General features: G+C 53.8%; 1 protein-coding gene across 1 annotated transcript in view; it reads right to left on the bottom strand.

Moving 5' to 3' along the window:
• Positions 1 to 13,088, bottom strand: part of ATCAY (ATCAY kinesin light chain interacting caytaxin) — a 31,282-nt gene extending 18,194 nt beyond the window's left edge. Inside the window, exons 1-2 of the mRNA XM_078443632.2 lie at positions 12,722 to 13,088; positions 10,220 to 10,339 (exon numbers count right to left, since the gene is read on the bottom strand). Coding sequence (XP_078299758.2) covers positions 10,220 to 10,296 — 77 coding nt within the window. The 5' untranslated portion in view covers positions 10,297 to 10,339; positions 12,722 to 13,088. The remainder of the gene's footprint in view (positions 1 to 10,219; positions 10,340 to 12,721) is intronic.
• Positions 13,089 to 17,980: the final 4,892 nt, after the last annotated feature.

The following is a 17,980-nucleotide window of genomic DNA, read 5'->3' as shown; positions in this document are numbered from 1 at the left end:
CATGGCTATTAAGCTTTTCTTTCTTTCTTTAAAAAAAAAAAAATGTTTTAATGTTTATTCATTTTTGAGAGACAGAGCCTGAGCGGGGAAGGGGCAGAGAGAGAGGGAGACACAGAAGCCGAAGCAGGCTCCAGGCTCCGAGCTGCCGGCACAGAGCCCGACGCGGGGCTCGAACTCTCGAACCGCGAGGTCACGATCTGAGCCGAAGTCCGACGCGCCACTGGCTGACCCTCTCAGGTGCCCCAAGTTTCGTCTTTTAAAGTAACGCCACCGACCGTGCATTTGTGGCCCTTGATGCTTGGCCGGGCATGGATTTGCAAAACCAGGCGGTTTTTTCCTGGCACCGCCTGGACCGCTTTGGGGAGCTCAACGCCGGTGCATTGGACCCAGGCGCTCCGGCTCCTTTGCTCCCGGCGAAATACTCCATCCCGGGAGGCAGAAGGTCTGCAGAGAGCCCGGGGCTGCCAGAGGCCCTCGCTGCAGGGCGTGCTGACTCAGGGAAGCGCTAATTCACCTCTGCAACTCAGCAGTGCGGGCTCAGCCCAACGGGGAGCCAGAGCCGTGGGGAGAGGAGGGCGATGGAATGCTTCCTCCTTTCCTTTTCAAAGCGCTTCACTCCCTCTGTTCCTCTTCCTTTCCGTCTTCCTTTCCTGCTCCCCCCCCCCCCCCCCAACAACTCATAGAACATCCAGGCGCAGTGGCGGGTCTGGGAGGGGAAGGGAGAACGGGAAGTTGCTTTGCGGTCATACAGGTCAAAGGTCAAACTGGAACAGACACAAAGGAAATGAACGCGTGCGTCCACACAAACACCCACACTGCAGGGGCGCCGGGGGGGGGGGGGGGGGGCGTTCAGCCAGTTAAGCGTGACTCTTCAGCTCAGGTCAGGATCTCACGGTTCGTAGGTTCGAGCCCTGGTGTCGGGCCCTCCCTCCGCCAAAAAATAAATAAGCTTAAAAAAAAAAAACCCCACACCCCAGTGTGATATGATTCACAGTGGCCAAAAAGTGGAAACACGCCGTGTCCATGGATGGGTGAAGGGATATGTGTCCCTCACGCACCGGAAGGTCACTCGGCTGCGAGCAGGAGCGAGGCGCCCACACCCGCTGCCCCCCAGGAACGGACCCTGGATACACGACGGTCAGGGAGGGAACCAGACACGAGAGGCCACACAGGGTGTGAGTCCACGTGCGTGAAACGTCCAGAACAGGCCCGTCCACGGACGGGAAGGGGGCTCGTGGGGGCCGGGGGTTCGGGGGGGCAGCTGATGAGGCCGGGGTTACTTTTTAGGGAGATGGAATGTTCTGGAACTTGATAGAGGTGACGGTTGCACAGCATTGTGAATGTACCAGACGTCACTGAATCGCGCACTGAAAACCGTTGATCCTATGCTATGTGAATTTTCCCTCAAAAGAAAACCACGCCTTGAAGGACACAAAGGGCAGACGGGGGCTGAAGAGTCAAGTCACACGCCTGCTCTCTCGGTCTTGTCTGTAGCTGCCACCCTTGCTCCCAACACAGGTGACTCCTGAATGAGTCCAGGACCCCAGAGCCCAGGAGAGACACCAGCCACCTGCCAGGTTACCCCCAACTGCAGACTGACGGCTGAGGCCCCACCTCTAGCCTTGTCCTGCCCACACAGCACTTAAAAGCATCTTAAATTTGGGGCGCCTGGGTGGCTTAGTCGGTTGAGCGCCGACTTCGGCTCAGGTCACGATCTCGCGGTCCGTGAGTTCGAGCCCCGCATCGCGCCCCTGTGCTGATAGCTCAGAGCCCGGAGCCTGTTTCAGATTCTGTGTCTCCCTCTCTCTGACCCTCCCCCATTCATGCTCTGTCTCTCTCTGTCTCAAAAATGAATAAAAACGTTAAAAAAAAATAAAAATAAAAAAAAAAGCATCTTAAATTTGCGGCCGAGTCAGACGTGACACAAATATTTCGGGTTTCTGTCTTTTCTTCAATTACGGACCTGCCCTCTGTGAGTGGTAACAACCCCCCAGGAGCTGAATGTGGGCCCCTTCCGCTCACCTGGGGGCCGGACTTTTGTTCTGGTTCCTTCTCTCACGTGCACCTGCCCGCCCAGTGCCCATCAACGTCTGAGGCGTCAAATCCCGGTCTAGACCGAGTCTGAACCCTCACTTACCCCATGGACGGGGCACTCGCTGTGTGCCGGGTTGGAATGTTCGCAGCACGATCTTATTTCCTCCCCACAGCAACCCTCGGAGGCAGGTAGGAGCCCATTGCACAGGGGAGGAAACTGAGGCTGGCCCCACAGGCTGGAGTCAGAGAAACTACCCGGAGGCCGAGCTGATTCCAGTCATTGCCCTCTACTGCCCCCTTGTGCCTGGTCCGCACATGTGCACCGACCCCGGCGGGGGTTTTGTGCAGCCCAGGATGTCCGGTTCTCATCAGGATGTGATTCAGCCTCCCAACCCTGGGCGGGTCCACATAAAGCCTACCTTGGCCCCTAACCTAGCGGGATGTGGCCCAGCTGCAGCCGAAATGTCAGGGTGGGGAAAGCATCCAGCTCCTTGGTGCAGACTGGGAAACTGAGGACCCGAGGGAGACTTTTCCTTCAGTTCATAAACGTACGTTAGGTGTCTGGGCCATGCTCGGCCAGGCTGCAGCGACAGTCTCCGTGCTGCCCTGAAGGTTTCTGGTAGACGTTCGCATCCAGCAGGTGGCGACTTTAAGTACGAGACCTCCCTCCACAATAGGGGTCTCACGCAAGGGAAAGGCATCGAGGTTTCCCCGGGGGAAGAAACAACTCTGACTTGATTTCTGCTCAGGTCATGATCTCGCGGCTCGTGAGATCAAGCCCCGCATCGGGCTCTGTGCGGACGGTGGGGAGCCTGCTTGGGATTCTCTCTCTCCCCCTCGCTCTCTGCCCCTCCTCTGCTCATGCTCGGTCTCTCTCAAAATAAATAAATGAAGTTAAAAAATTTTATTTTATTTTATTTTATTTTTAATGTTTATTTTTGAGGGAGAGAGATCTCAAGCGGGGGAGGGGCAGAGAGCGAAGGGGAGACAGATTCCAAATCATTCTCTGTGCTGAAAGCATGGAGCCCAATTAGGGGCTTGAACTCCCAAATCGTGAGATCATGACCTGAGCCGAAGTCAGATGCTCAACCGACTGAGCCACCCAGGCGCCCCCCCAAAACTTGTTCAAATAAAATACTTACGTACAAAATAAAATAGAAAATATACAATATGTTCTATACTTTATGTTACATGTAAAAACACATAATTATACATCCGATTATATGTAATTGCACATAATTGCATATATTACACAAAACATACAACAGCATAATGTATTAATAAAGAATATGGAAATTAATGGGGCTCCTGGGTGGCTCAGCCGGTTATGCATCTGACTTTGGCTCAGGTCATGATCTCGCGGTCCGTGGGTTCGAGCCCCACGTCAGGCTCTGTGCTGACAGCTCAGAGCCTGGAGCCTGTTTCGGATTCTGTGTCTCCCTCTCCCTCTGTGCCTCCCCCACTCGCAGTCTCTCTCTCTCTCTCTCTAAAAATAAATAAATATTAAAAAATAAAGAATATGTAAATTAATAAACATAGTAACACAAATATAACTTATATGTAAATCTACAATTCTATAATATGACATACTATATAATTGTCATAATATGATTTTAAATATATAATATGATTAATAATATATATCATACATGTAGAGAATGGAAAACTATTGGTTCTGTTTCTCTGCAGAACCCTGACTGATACAAGAGAGGAGAGATGTAAACACTGAGTAAACAAACAGTTGGAGGAAACAGAAGGTGATACCTGCAACAAAGAAAATAAGAAAGAAGAGGGAGGAGGTGAGGCACAGTAGTGGCAGTCAAGGAAGGCCTCTTTGAGGAGGTGACTTTAAAAAAATATTTTTTTTTTAACTTTTTTTTTTTTTTTTTTTTTGAGACAGAGAGAGACAGAGCATGAACGGGGGAGGGGCAGAGAGAGAGGGAGACACAGAACCGGAAGCAGGCTCCAGGCTCCGAGCCATCAGCCCAGAGCCCGACGCGGGGCTCGAACTCACGGACCGCGAGATCGTGACTTGAGCTGAAGTCGGACGCTTAACCAACTGAGCCACCCAGGCGCCCCTAAAAAAAAATATTTTTAATGTTTATGTTTGAGAGAGACAGCATGAGCGGGGGGGGGGGGCAGAGAGAGAGGGGGGACAGAGGATCCAAAGAAGGCTCTGCACCAACAGCGGCGAACCTGATGTGGGGCTCGAACTCACGAACTGTGAGAGCAGGACCTGAGCTGAAGTTAGACGCTCAACGGAGGGAGCCCCCCAGGCGCCCCCAGGAGGGGACTTCTGTGTAGAGAGAAGACTGGGGGAAGGGCCTTCCATTTGGGCAGAGGCCCTGAGGCCGGAAGATGCTTGGTGAGTGGTAGGAACAGACCAGAAAGCAGAGAACTTCTCCTGAGTTGGAGAAGCCGACTGAGCAGGACTCCAGGCTCCCCGGGGGGAGAAGAAGCCCGCTGTTTCCCGACAGGCCCCACCCCCGCCGGCCCACAGGGCTGCGGCTTTCAAGGCCAGGTGGAAGCTTGCTACTTCCCCAAGTCCCAGGAAGCGCTCATTTTGTGCAGAGCTGAAGCCTCTCGGGTAAACTCCAAGTGGACCCGGATGGCTCCCGGCAGCACAGTCCTTGCTTACCTACAGTGGGCAAGCCCCCTGCAAGGTGGGCTTTCTTTAATATGCAAGGTGCACCGTATGATGTTCATCTTTCCGTGCTGGGTGGAATTCTGTTCCCCTCCCCCAAAAGATAACTCAAGTCCTACCTCCCAGCACTTGGAATGTGACCTACTGGCAACAGGGCCATTGCAGATGTAATTAAGTTAAGGAAAGGTCAACTTAAAAAATAATCTTAAAAAAGGGGCGGAGGGGGGCGCCTGGGTGGGTCAGTTAAGGGTCTGACTTCGGCTCAGGTCACCATCTCGCGGTCCGTGAGTTCGAGCCCCGCGTCGGGCTCTGTGCTGACAGCTCGGAGCCTGGAGCCTGCTTCGGATTCTCTCTCTCTCTCTCTCTCTCTCTCTCTGCCCCTCCCCTGCTCGAGGTCTGTCTCTCTCACTCTCAAAAATAAACCAACATGGGGCGCCTGGGTGGCTCAGTCGGTTGGGGGACCGACTTCGGCTCAGGTCATGATCTCGCGGTCCGTGAGTTCGAGCCCCGCGTCGGGCTCTGTGCTGACGGCTCAGAGCCTGGAGCCTGTTTCGGATTCTGTGTCTCCCTCTCTCTCTGGCCCTCCCCTGTTCATGCTCTCTCTTTGTCTCAAAAATAAATAAACATTAAAAAAAATTAAAAATAAATAAATAAATAAATAAACATTAAACAATTTTTTTAATAAAAAAAGAAGAGGCCATACTTCATTAAGGTGTCCGTCAGTCCAGTGAGTATTGTGCTTATGGGAAAAGGGGAATTTGGACACAGACGCAGGACATGTGAGGATGTGGCAGAGACGGGAGAGACGTGTCCATAAGCCAGGGATCAGCCAGGATTGCTGGCCACACCAGAAGCTGGGAGAGGTGGGAAGGAGTCTCCCCTTCAGGGGGAGCAGGGCCCTGCTGACACCTTCATTTTGGACTTTTGGACTCCAGAAGTGTGAAAGCATACATCTCTATTGTCCGAGGCCACCCAACATGGCAACCCCAGGAAACTCATGTACCCCTGTGGTATGAAATCCAGATCTCTCACCTGGGCATCCCACCAGGATGTGGCGTCGGTGAACCCTCCAACCCCGTTCTCACGACCTAGCTGGGCTCTTGCGCTACATTCCCCATCGTGCCAAGGCCTTCCTTGCCCCAGTGCCTTTGCACATCTCACTCCTCTGTCTAGAGTAAATTTGCTTAGCCTTTAAGGCTGGGTCGGTGTCCTCCAGGAGGTTCTGACTGAGTCTGGCCTCTACCCCACCCTGCACTCTGCCCCAGAGCCCACCATGAGCACTCAGTCCGTGGTACGTGTGCTAATCGCTTGCTTCCTGGGAAGACTGTGAGCCGCTGAAGGGGAGGAAGTGACTCTTCCTATCTTGCTTTGGTGAGTCACAGGCCAGCCCTCAAAGAAGTGGCTTGTGGAAGGACAGGGGGAAGGAAGGCACATCACATGAGTCGGAGAGGCACAACCCAGAAGGCCTGTCAACCTGATGCGGCTCTACCCTCAGATTCTAGCCTCAGGGTTGAGGTTTCTCATGATGTGAAACAAGAGAATTGGGAATAAACTTTGACCATGCCTCCTGCTCCCCAGCCCCCCGCCCCCCGCCCAACCTGTGCTCCAAGGGCATCAAGCTTGGGCACTGCTTGCCTCGGTCTCCCTTCAGGGGCTTCCCAGTCTGTTTCTGCCTGACCAAGGCCGCTTCTGGTGCATGGCAACCACAGAATCTCTTTCTGGGTAGAGGCATGCTTTTCTGATAGCCATATGACACCCGCAAAGCTCAGGCAAGGGAACCAGAGGGGATACTTCTGTGGGGCCTAAAAAATTATTTCTTGGCAACTTTGGTGGCTCTTAGATGCCCAGACAAATAAATGTACCCTTTTTCCTTCTCTGCAATTTCCAACACCTCTGTCCCTTCCTGTCACTCCTGTCTCCCCCAGCACCATTGTCTCCGGGAGGGTCACAAGGCCTGGGGTGGTAAGCAGAACCATGGACAGCGGCACCACAGCCGCCCTCCCCCCGCCCCCCCAGCAGCCTGACTCCACCCTAGCAACCCTGACTCCACCCCCAGCAGTGCCGACTCCACCCCCAGCAGGCTGACTCCACCCAAAGCAGCCTAGACTCCACCCCCAGAAGTGCCGACTCCACCCTCAGCAGCCTGACTCCACCCAAAGCAGCCTAGACTCCACCCCCAGAAGTGCCGACTCCACCCCCAGCAGCCTGACTCCACCCCCAGCAGCCTGACTCCACCCAAAGCAGCCTAGACTCCACCCCCAGCAGTGCCGACTCCACCCCCAGCAGTCCAACTCCACCCTAGCAGCCCTGACTCCACCCCCCAGTAGTCAGCTGTGTTTTTGCAGACTGAATTGTGTCTCCCCTGCCTCCCTCACCCCTGCCAATTCAAACATCTAAGGACCAACCGTCAATACGGCTGTTTTTGGAGATGGGGCGTTTAAGAAGCAATGAAGGTGAACTGAGGTCCTTCGGGGCCTTGATCCCATCGGGCGTGGCCGTGTAAGAAGGGGGAGAGACAGGAGCAATCTCTCCACACGCATGCACAGAGGAAAGGCTACATGAGGACACAAGAAGGTGGCTGTCTACAAGCCAGGGAGTGAGCCCTCACCGAACCCACGGATGTAACTTCCAGCCTCCAGGGCGGGGAGGAAGTGTCTGTGATACTCTGTCTGGCAGCCCAAGCCGACTGAGACAGAGGAGGAAACTAGGAGAGACGAGCCCGGCGTGGAGAAAGGCGGGGCTGAGGGCGGCAGAAATGCTCCAGCCGGTCAGGGCCCACGACTCCTACACACATCTTTTGGGACCTGCTGAGGTGTGTGCAACACAAAATTAGCTCTGTGCGTGTGCTGGGCTGAGGGAGAGAGGCAGAGAGAGACAGAGGAGGAAGGGAGAGACAGAGAGAGGGGAGAGACACAGGAGGGAAGGAGGGAGGTGGGAGGGAATGATAAAGCAAAAGGAGTGAACTGTTAGTTGGCAAATCTGGGGAAAAGTTTACAGTTATGACTTAGACCATCCTTGTAAACTTTCCTCAAAGTTTGAGACGACATCAGAATAAAAAGTTACAAAGCAACAGAACCCATAGCCACTTGCTTGTGGAGGGAAAGGCGGGCTGGGATGCCAGTCAGACACCTATCCCTGCACCTGCCTCTTCTGACCTGTGAGACTCTGGTCAAGATCCCCCTCAGCTTTTCTTCTGCCCCTCAACCTGCCTCCACTGGCCTCAGGGCCTTTGCACATACTGCTCTCTGAGCTTGGAATACTCAGGACCCACCCAGAGTCTCCTTCCCCTGTTCGTCCCTCTTCATCCTTCACAGCTCGGGGTCAGCACCCTCTCCAGCCTCTCCAATCTCTCCAACCTGGTCAGACCCCACCTGGGCACTCTCCAAGTACCATGAACCCTGCTGCAATTTTCCGTTGGGTCGTGAAGTTTATGAGGGAATGGCCTGCCCCTGCCCCAGAGGAAAGGCCCCATGAGGGCATCTGTCTTGTTCTCTGTGTGTCCCGAGTGTTTCGCCCAGGGCCTGGCATACAGCTGGTGCGTATCGTTACAGAGAATGAATGGAGAAATAGGGCAGAGAGAGCTACATCATCTCTGGGCTGCCCTCTGGATCCTTAAGAACCTGCAGAAGGGCGGGAGACAAGGAAGATGCTACAAGGTCATGGCAGCGGGAGGGGCTGCGGGCACAGGGCAGGCACTCTGACACCCCGGGGAGGCTGGAAGACGCCCCCGGGAAGGGGACCACTGGGCTGGAAGGAACAGAACTGTGGGTTGTCTGGCACCAGACAGAGGTGCTTATGTGGAGACGCCGCTGGGTGCCGAATGAAGGAGCTGCACTCACTCCTCCCGTGGCGGGGAAGGCAGAAGCCTTGGCGAAGGGCTGGCTCACGTCCCGGGGCGGCACAGCAGGGCCACTGTGCCGCAGACACTGGGCTACTGAAAAGGGACAGCGACCCTCTGCAGCTGGGAGAAACTCGCTTAAAAATCATAGTTGCAGCTGCCCCATTTTGTCTCAACAAGGGGCTTGGGAGAGGGGGTGTCTTTTAAAAGATCAGGGCGGGGGGCGTGCGAGTGAACGAGATACGGCGAGGAAGCGTCCAGGGTGGGGGGCAATGTATTTGGGCAACCCTCGTCATTCAGAGCGCCCATCCCGGCCGCCTTGCCCTGCGCGCCTCAGAGAATTCTTCCAGCAACTCTGTGAGTGAGGCATTATCGACCCGATTCACAGACAGGACAACTGAGGCACGAGGAAGCCCTCGGCACCCTCAGCGACGGGGATCCTCTTTTCTAGGGTGAGCACCCTCCCTCCTTCGTCTGTTCCTTTCCAGACAGTTACATAATGAGGTCTTGGACAGCATCCCCTGGGGCAAAACCCTTGCACTAAAGGAGGGCAGAGATGCACTTTGTGTCCAGCCATCGGATTAGGGGAGCCTGTGCCGACCCGTGTTTTCTCTTACCCCACACCACCCAGCAGAGCGAAGAGAGGGACACAGGCCTGGTGCCTCATGCGTCCTGGCAGTGGAGGCCCACGGCTTCCTTCCTACCCGGTTTCTTATTCCTACCAGTGGCCGTCACCCGCTCAGCCGGTGTCTCCTGAGTGCCGACTGTATATCAGAGTCTGCCTTTGTGCTGCCGGACGACAGCGATCCAACCAAAGGCCCCTGCTCTCGCGGGGCTCCATTTGGGGGGGGAAACAGACCACACACGAGATACGCATGGACAATATTTAGGGTATCAGGCTCACCGCAGGACCTCCTGGGGCTGCTGTGACAAATGACCACACACTTAGGGGCTTAACACGACAACAGATTCATTCTCTTATGATTCTAGAGGCCAGAAGTGAGTCTGAAGTCGGTTTCACTGGGCGGCAGGCAAGGTGTGGGCAGGCCTGGCTCCTTCCGGAAGCTCTAAGGGAGAATCAGCTTTTGTCCCCTTTCCACCAGGGGGAGGTGCTCCTCCCCCTTGGCTCGTGGCCCCTCCTTCCTGTGACACCAATCTGTCACTTCCGTCGCCTCTGCCCCGACTCCTGAGTGGAGTCTCCTGCCTCCTCTCAGAAGGACCCTGGGATGATATGGAGGGCTCACCTGGGTAATTCAAGGTCATCTCCCTCTTTTCAGATCCTTGGCCTAAACACGTGCAAAGAAGTGTCTTTGCCCCAGAGGGGCACATTTTCAGAGTCCGGGGATTAGGACACGGACATCTCTGGGGTCCACTCCAGGGATTTTAAGCAGGGCTAGGACAAGATGCCTCCGGCTGCCACAGGTAAAAACACACCCTCACCCGGATTCGTGGGAACACCCGTAAGAATATTAACCCCCCACGAGGCAGTTGTAGAATGTTCGGAATTCCTAAAATAGCATGGGAATGGGAGCTTTGTGCTGCTGTGGTGGGGCGGGGGGGGTGGGGATCCATCTTAAATAATTCGGCAAGTATTCATTATGTGCCCGGCGTCCCCCAAGCCCCATCTCAGAGAGGCGGTGGGCACCCACCCCACCCCCGCCCCGCCCCCAGCAGGGGCTGACGCAGCAATGGGGAAGCTGTACCTGGGAAGGCCTTCGTCCTGCCATTCTTCCTTCACGTCCACGTTTTCCATCCGGAGCGTAGCTTCAGTGGTCCCCATGGGAACAGAGGAGAGGCGCGCTGGCTTGAAGCAGAGCTGAGTCCTGAAGGAGAGCCACGTGGAGGTTTTACTGGGCAGTCATCGTACTAACAACCACCCCCCCCACCCACGTGTGGCACCTCAGATCGATAAGAGTGTTGGATCCATTATTATGTTGAACCGTCACCCAGCCCCATGACGCAGGTGAGAAAACAGAGGTGTAGAGGGCTGATGACATCCACGTAGGTCTGGAGTTGGAACCCAGGTGAGAGCTGAGCCCCCAGACATAAGCCCCCTTCGCTTCGAAGCTCCAAAGTCCATGCTCCCTAGGGCTCATCATCCCTCCCTTACCTTGGACTTACACTGGGCAGCAATAAATCCAATTAAAATCATTTATACTAAAGTGTTAGTGACTGATATACTTAAGCTTCCTTGCTGGGACCGACACTTTCAAACCCTACCTCTATCTTCTCCAGGCTACCTGCCTTGCCTCTCTGTCCCCGAATAAAGAAGCAAATCCTGACAACCTGCTGGGGCCAACGAAGGCAGTGTGGAAAGAGACTGGGGCTGGAAGTCGGGATCATAATTCTTATCAAGCACAAAGCTCAAGTTTTGTTTTTCTTGTTCTGAGGAGCTGGGGCAGGATGGCGGACAGATGCTAGATGGTGCCTTAACAGCTGGGCTGTCTGGAGCAGTCAGAGGTGCAGAATGAGGCAGAATTGGGGTCCACCCTGAGGCATGCAGGACTCCGCCACTCACCCCTCCCAGCCTCAGTTTCCCCATCTCCAAATTAAAGAGCTGGACTAGAAAGCATCTTTACAATACCTTTGGGGCATAACCTTCCAGGATCCTGTAACTCAGTCAACACCATGGGTTCTGTGCCTTTAAACCAGTGGCTTTCAACTGGGGATAATTTTGCCCTCCCCCTCCCTGCCAAGGGATGCTTGGCAAGTCTGGAGGCATTTTTGGTTGTCACAACGTGGGGAGGGGGCTCCTGGCCTTAAGGGGGTGAGGGCCAGGGATGCTGCTCAACACCGTTAGGCGCGTGTGCAAGCTGGGCCCCCAGGACGGAGAATGATCCAGCCCCAAAGTCCACAGATCTGAGATTGAGAAACCCTGTCTTAATCGCATGCTTGCGAAAGGTCCCCGGGCAGGGTTTGACAGTCCTTATAGAGGGCCCGCTGCGTCTCTGCTTCCCATCCTCCAAGCAGCTCCTGGGTTGTTGTTCTCACACGCCAGCACCAAAGGCCCCCGCCCCCAGCCCCTCACCCTTCCAGATGCCACGGCGGCCCCTCGGCAGAGCTGGTGCATGGCTAACGGTTTGGGTGGGTCATCTGAAGCCCCTGGAGGTGGGGTCTGCATTTGGGGTTGTGGGACAGAGACCAGGACCCAGAGGGAGCCTGGGCCAGGAGAAGGCCAGGCAGGGGGGAGGGGTGGCTGGCTAAAATTAGACACCCTCCCCACCCCCACCAACACACACTTGGGAAACAGTGTCCCACTGGATTCTTGCCGCGGCTCTGAATGTCGTCATCCATTCATGGAGGAGGGACAGTAAGACGCAGTACGCCAAAAAAAAAAAAAAAAAAAAAAGGAAAGAAAGAAAGAAAAACCTCTTCCTGATGCCTGGGGTGATAACCACCACCCAGGACCTTACTGCAGGGGGAAGTTCTGGTCAATGGAAATTCATTTCCTTTCGGAAGACAGTGGTGTCTGCCTGGTTTTCCTCACCCCAAGCGGGGCGTGACCTCAGCCCCCCCGAAGGACGCCCCCCAATCCCACCCACAGCGGAGGCGCTGGACCCACGCAGGCCGGCGCCACAATCCTGTACAGGTGGCGTGTGGGTCCTGCGCGCTCCGGTTCTAAGATCCTGACTTCACTCTGAGGGAAAATGAGGCAAAGTGAGGGGCAGCCGAGAGGTGTGCCTTTGCGCTGGGGCGCTGAATCCTCAGTGCATGGCGTGCAGGTGCAGACAGAGGGGGAGGGATCCGTCTTCAACCTTCTCCCTGCCTCCCCGCCCCGTAGGCGAGCCTCCGTGTACACATCCATCAAGTCTGTCTGTCCCTGTCTCTCTTTCCAAATCCGCTCACGGTGTTATAAATAGACAATGCACAGAGGTGGGGCGTGTACATTTGGGTCTCTTAGGAAGCGTCCCAGAGAGAGGCTGAGGGTTTTATCAGCCTAATCTCCAAGCGCGTCCGGAAAATGGTGCATCCCCCTGCCTTCCAGGTGAGCGGTGGGCACGGAAGGCGGGCTCTGGGTGGACATGCCCGCGGCTGCTTTCCCTCGGCTTCGGGAGACAGGGCTGTGCTACCGTGCAGAGAATCCCAAGACCGTGGGTCCCGGCTCCCAGCCGCCCCACCTGCCCGGAGGGGGTTTGCAACAGCGGATGTCTCCGCACAGGCAAACGTGCCCGGGCAGGGCCGGGACGAAGAGAAAGGGGACTCACCTCCGCGGCCTCTGCGGGTTACGCGCAGACAAAGGCGAGCCCCGCGCCGACGCAGCCGGACATCCCTCGCCTTCCGAGTGCGGTCCCTGGGCCTCTTCAGAGCATCCGAGGAAGGTGCGCGCAGCGGCGGGCTCTGCACGCAAGGAAGGTCACCCGGCGCAACGTGGCGGCGCGGACGGGGGGCGCTTTTGTCCGGAGGTGGGGAACGGACGCAGTTCGCAGTCAGCCGGCTGCCCCTCGCCCCGCTGCGAGCGCGCCCCCTCACCGGCACCGGCGCCCGGACGTTTCTCCGAGGTGTTTTCTTCCTGCCAGCTCGCAGCTGGCGGAGGCTCGGCTGCCTTAAGACAGTTAATTATGCTGCTTTTGTGTGCAGGGTGGGTGGGTGGGGGCAGGGCTGACCGAAAAGCACAGCCCCCTGCCAGAATCCGGTGCTCTCCATTGGCTGAACGGGGAGTGTTTCCAAGGGCCTCACCGGGGGCAGAAGCGGAAATGATTTCCTGATGGCGCATCACGGATTTAAAAGCAAAACAAGGAGCAAACAAACAGACAAACACAGGACGGCGGTGGCCTCATTCCTTAGATTGGGAAGGAGGGAGGGAAAGCGTCCCGAGGACCCCATTACGTGGGGCCCCCAGCCGTGTGCCGAGGACCCGGCCGCGTGCTGGGGAGGCAGAATCTTCCCGGCCACGCTTGCTCGGGCCACCGATGGAGAGGCGCCCCCTACAGTTGTGCGCTCAGCGGCCCTGCCCTGGAGGACTCCAGCATTACAGTATAATAGTATCACGAGTTGCAGCTTCTGAAATTAGACTAGAAGGAGGTTTGGACCCTGGCTAGGCGGCTGCCTAGCCGGGAGGCACGACCGGTTAAGTGACCTTCGCTGCTGGGCCTCAGTTTCCTCACCTGTGAAATGGGAACATCATGGTACTGGCGTTTCGGCATTCAATGAGATCATGTAGGAGGGCGCTTAGCACAGTGCCTGAGAACGCTTCGCTACCTGTCTCTCGCCCTTGCTGTTTCGGGTTTAGACCTGTAGCAGAGGCCGAATGGTGGTCCCCACAAGATAGGGCAGCTCTTATCCTGACCCCCGGAACTTGGGAATATGACCTGATTTGGAAAAAGGGTCTTTGCAGGCAGAATTGAGGATCCAGTACCCTCATTTTGCGATGAGATCATCTGGATCGAGGATAAATCCCAGATCCAATGCCAAGTGTCTTTACCTCTGCAAACCAAGGAGAACCAAGGATTGCCAGCAAACACCCGAAGCTGTGCAGGCATGGAATGCATTCTCCCTCACCGCCTCCAGAAGGAACCGACCTTCATTTTGGATGTCTGGGCTCCAGAACTGTGAGAGAATTTTGATTTCCATTGTCGTAAGCCGCTTGGCTTGTGGTGCTTTGTTACAGCAGGCCCAGAAAACGAACACACCCTGAGTAGCAACCAATGGCCATTACTCTGCCCTGCCTCCCTTAATCACTGCAGTGGCTTTCCACCTGTTTTATGAACACATCAAGTTCATCCCCACCACGGGGCCTTTGAACATGCTGTTCCCTCTGCCAGGAATGCTCTCCCAGAAGAGGTTCACATTATTCAGGTGCCAGCTCAGAAGTAGTCTCCTCAGAGAGGTCTTCCCTAACCACCCCTACTTTGCCCCCCAATTCATCACCCCATTCCATTGCCCAGTCTGATTTTTTTTTTTTTTTTTTTTTTTTTTTTTTTTTTTTTTAGTACATACATTAGTATAATTGCTGGGTCATACACTAAGGAGCCTGACTTTTCCCCCACAGCACTTACCACTATTTGAAACTGCCTACTTATTTTTTGTTTGTTTGTTTATTCTCTGACTCCCTAGCTAGAATGTAAAATTCAAGATAAATGAGACTTGGGTGGTCTTGTACCCTGCTGTGTTCTCTGCAGAGGTCAGCAGCACCTGGCACAAAGGGGGGGTCCAGGAGATGCAGGTAGAACGCGTCGATGTCGGCTCCCCCCGCCCCGTGGATACCAGACAACACTCTACTCACCTTGCTGCCAAACTCACTGCATCAGGGTCTGTGCCCTTCCAAATCAAAGGCGGAAAGGCACTGCCCCACAGCAGGGGATGAGAGCCTGGAGCCTGAAGCTCGAGATCCGTCGGACTTTATGCGCCCTGGCTGGAGGAAGTGGAGCCCTGCGAAGAGACGCGTGTGTTAATTCAGTGGGAAATCCAGGCCAGTCCTCGTGCTGGGCACTGGGGTCCAGCGTGTGAATAGGAAAGACTTCGCTTTTGTCGAACTCCCGTTTGGAGAAACAGATGGGCAAAGGAGTCTGGGCTGATTTAGAGACATCTTTGAAGCAGAGTGGCTTGGGGGAGGGGGCATGGGAAGACGTCCAGGGGCAGAGGGTGGGCAGTGACGATGTGAGTTGGGCCCTGAGAAGTGAGTAGGAGTTGGATGGATGAAGGAGCTGGAGAAAAACAATCTGGGCAGAACGGCATTTGCAAAGCGACCTCCCCTGCCTCACGAGAGCGCGCGGGGAGCTGTCCGTGGTGCTGTGGCCGCCGCCAAAGAGCCGGCGCGTGAACCCAGCTTGTCTGGTTTACTTTTCACCGTGGTTAAAACACACATACAGAACATAAAGCTTGCCATTCCGATAATTTTTAAGCGTGAAATTCAGTGGCACCCGTTACATTCACCATGTGCAACCATCACCACAATCCGTCTCCGGAACTTTTCCATCTTCCCAAACTGAAACTCTGTCCCCATTAACTACTAACTCACCTTCTCCGTTAGCCATTCCCCTATAAGGTAAGCTTTTTTTTTTTTTAATTTTTTTTAATGTTTATTTATTTTTGAGACAGAGAGAGACAGAGCATGAACAGGGGAGGGTCAGAGAGAGGGAGACACAGAATCTGAAACAGGCTCCAGGCTCTGAGCTGTCAGCACAGAGCCCGGCGCGGGGCTCGAACTCACGGACCGCGAGATCATGACCTGAGCCGAAGTCGGCCGCTTAACCGACTGAGCCACCCAGGCGCCCCAAGGTAAGCTTTTTGAGATCAGAGATGTTGCACTTTGTCACTGCTATCTCTCAGATCCCTAGCCAGTGGTTCTCACGGTGGGGCGGGGATTCTGTCCCCCATGGGAGGTTTGGTGATGTCTGGGAACATTTTTGGTTTTCATGACTTGGGGGATGGAGACGGTACTGGCATTGAGTGTGTGAGACCAGAGATCCTGCTCAGCACCCTACAAGGCGCATGACAACTCCCCACGACAGAGAATTACCTGGCCCCAAACATCACCAGTGTGGGGTGAGAGTAACACCCGAAACGTAGTCAGATGCCATTATACTGAATCGAGGCAATGAAATTGCTAACGCTCCGGGGCGCCTGGGTGGCTCAGTTGGTTAAACGTCCAACTTCGGCTCAGGTCATGATCTCGCGGTTTGTGGGTTCGAGCCCCGCGCTGGGTTCTGTGCTGACAGCTCGGAGCCTGGAGCCTGCTTCGGATTCTGTGTCTCCCTCTCTCTCTGTTCCTCCCCCACTTGTGCTCTGTCTCTGTCTCTCAAAAATAAATAAAAATGTAAAAAAAAATTTAAAACATGTTAAAAAAAATTGCTAACGCTCCTTGAGTGTCATTTTTCTGATTTGCAAAGGGGATTGATTAATCACGGACATTCGATCCTCATTATTAGTTGTTTCCGTATTTGTGAATTTACCTACTGGCTGAAATTTATTGGTAACATTTGTAACACTCAAATCAATACTCATGGTGCCTTCCGGGTCATTTGCAGACAAGGAAGTGCGATGAAAAATTTGAGTGCTGGTTGTACATACATGTTCCCAGGTGAGTTCGAACAAGGCACCATTTTGCCTTCTGATTCCAGCCCAGATTGTAAACTGCCCGTTTCGGGATTTATTTAGCACCATGGTTTTTGTGCTTTACGTTGGTGGTTTTGCTGTTTATAGTGGCCCCCGTGCACGGTCCTGAAGGGCTGTCTAGTGTTTCCAAGCACAAGAAGGTTGGGATGCACCTTGCGGTGAAAATAAGAGTGTTAGTTAAGCTTCATTCAGGCATGAGTTACAGTGCTGTCGGCTGTTCATGATCAGTAATGTATATTAAATAAGATGCCTTTGGACAGAAGCATACAGAACACAAGGTTATGTATTTGATCGGTTGATGAAAAATAATGTGAGCAGAGGCTTGCAGGAACCCACTCAAGTGTCTCTCCAGGAGTGGGGCTTTAGGATTCCCTATTCTAGGGCTTGGGGCCACTTTATAGGACAAAGCTGCTGCCAATAATGAGAATCAACTCTATCTACTTCTGAGGGCTATGTAGGGATAGATAAGATTGTGCATGCAAAAAGCATTGAACACAATGCTTGTAGTAAATAACAGGAGGGAAAAAAAGATATTATGTAACCCAGAGAAAACATTAAAACAGACCTGCTTTTGTATAAAGCATGTAGCCTTTGTTACCTAGCTAGAGCTGCAGGGAATTGGAGGAAAGCCGTGTGTAATTACCACTCTGAGCGTTAGCCAGGGCATGGTGGGAGAGCCGCTTCTGCCAGACCCTGTAGATTGTTTCTGGTGGCCACACATGGTCATGAAGACACAAAGGGAAGAATGCCATCCACTAAATCACCATACGGCTTTCCTTGGCACCCTGGGCTTGCCATGGTTTCTGTCCAAGAATTAACTAGCCCTGTGCCTGCTTCATAGAAAGGAGGAGAGGAACCCCATCCCACCAGAGTTGGTAAATGTATTTTTCTAATTAATTTTTAAAATATTGAAATAATTGTAGATTCACATGCAGTAAGAAATAACAGAAAGATCCTGTGTACCCCTTCCCCCAGTTTACCCAACGGTAAAATCTTACACAAGTATAGTACAATATCACTATTGCTTTCAATAGAGTTGAGATACAGGACATTTTCTCACGACAGGATACCTCCTGTTGTCCTTCTATAGAGGTTCCTTCTATAACGCCCGTATCCTCCCCTGCCACTTCCTTAACCCTAGACATCACAAATATGTTCTCCGTTTCTGTAACTTTGATGGTTTAAGAGTTTTAAATGGAATCATGAGTATGTAAAGCATGGAACCCTTTTGCATTGGCTTTTCCTGTAATTCTCTACAGCTTCATCCAAGTTGTGTGTATCAGGAGTTTATTCCTTTTTGTTGCTAAGTCGTGGTCCATCATACAAAATGCACAGCACAGGTAAACCTGTAGAGACAAAGAGCAAACTGGTGGTTGCCAGCAGCTGGGAGATTGAGAAGTGCCTGTTGA

This window comes from Panthera onca, chromosome A2 (assembly GCF_046562875.1).
Source record: "Panthera onca isolate mPanOnc1 chromosome A2, mPanOnc1 haplotype 2, whole genome shotgun sequence".
Taxonomy (NCBI): domain Eukaryota; kingdom Metazoa; phylum Chordata; class Mammalia; order Carnivora; family Felidae; genus Panthera; species Panthera onca.
This window is presented reverse-complemented; position numbering and strand designations above follow the sequence as displayed.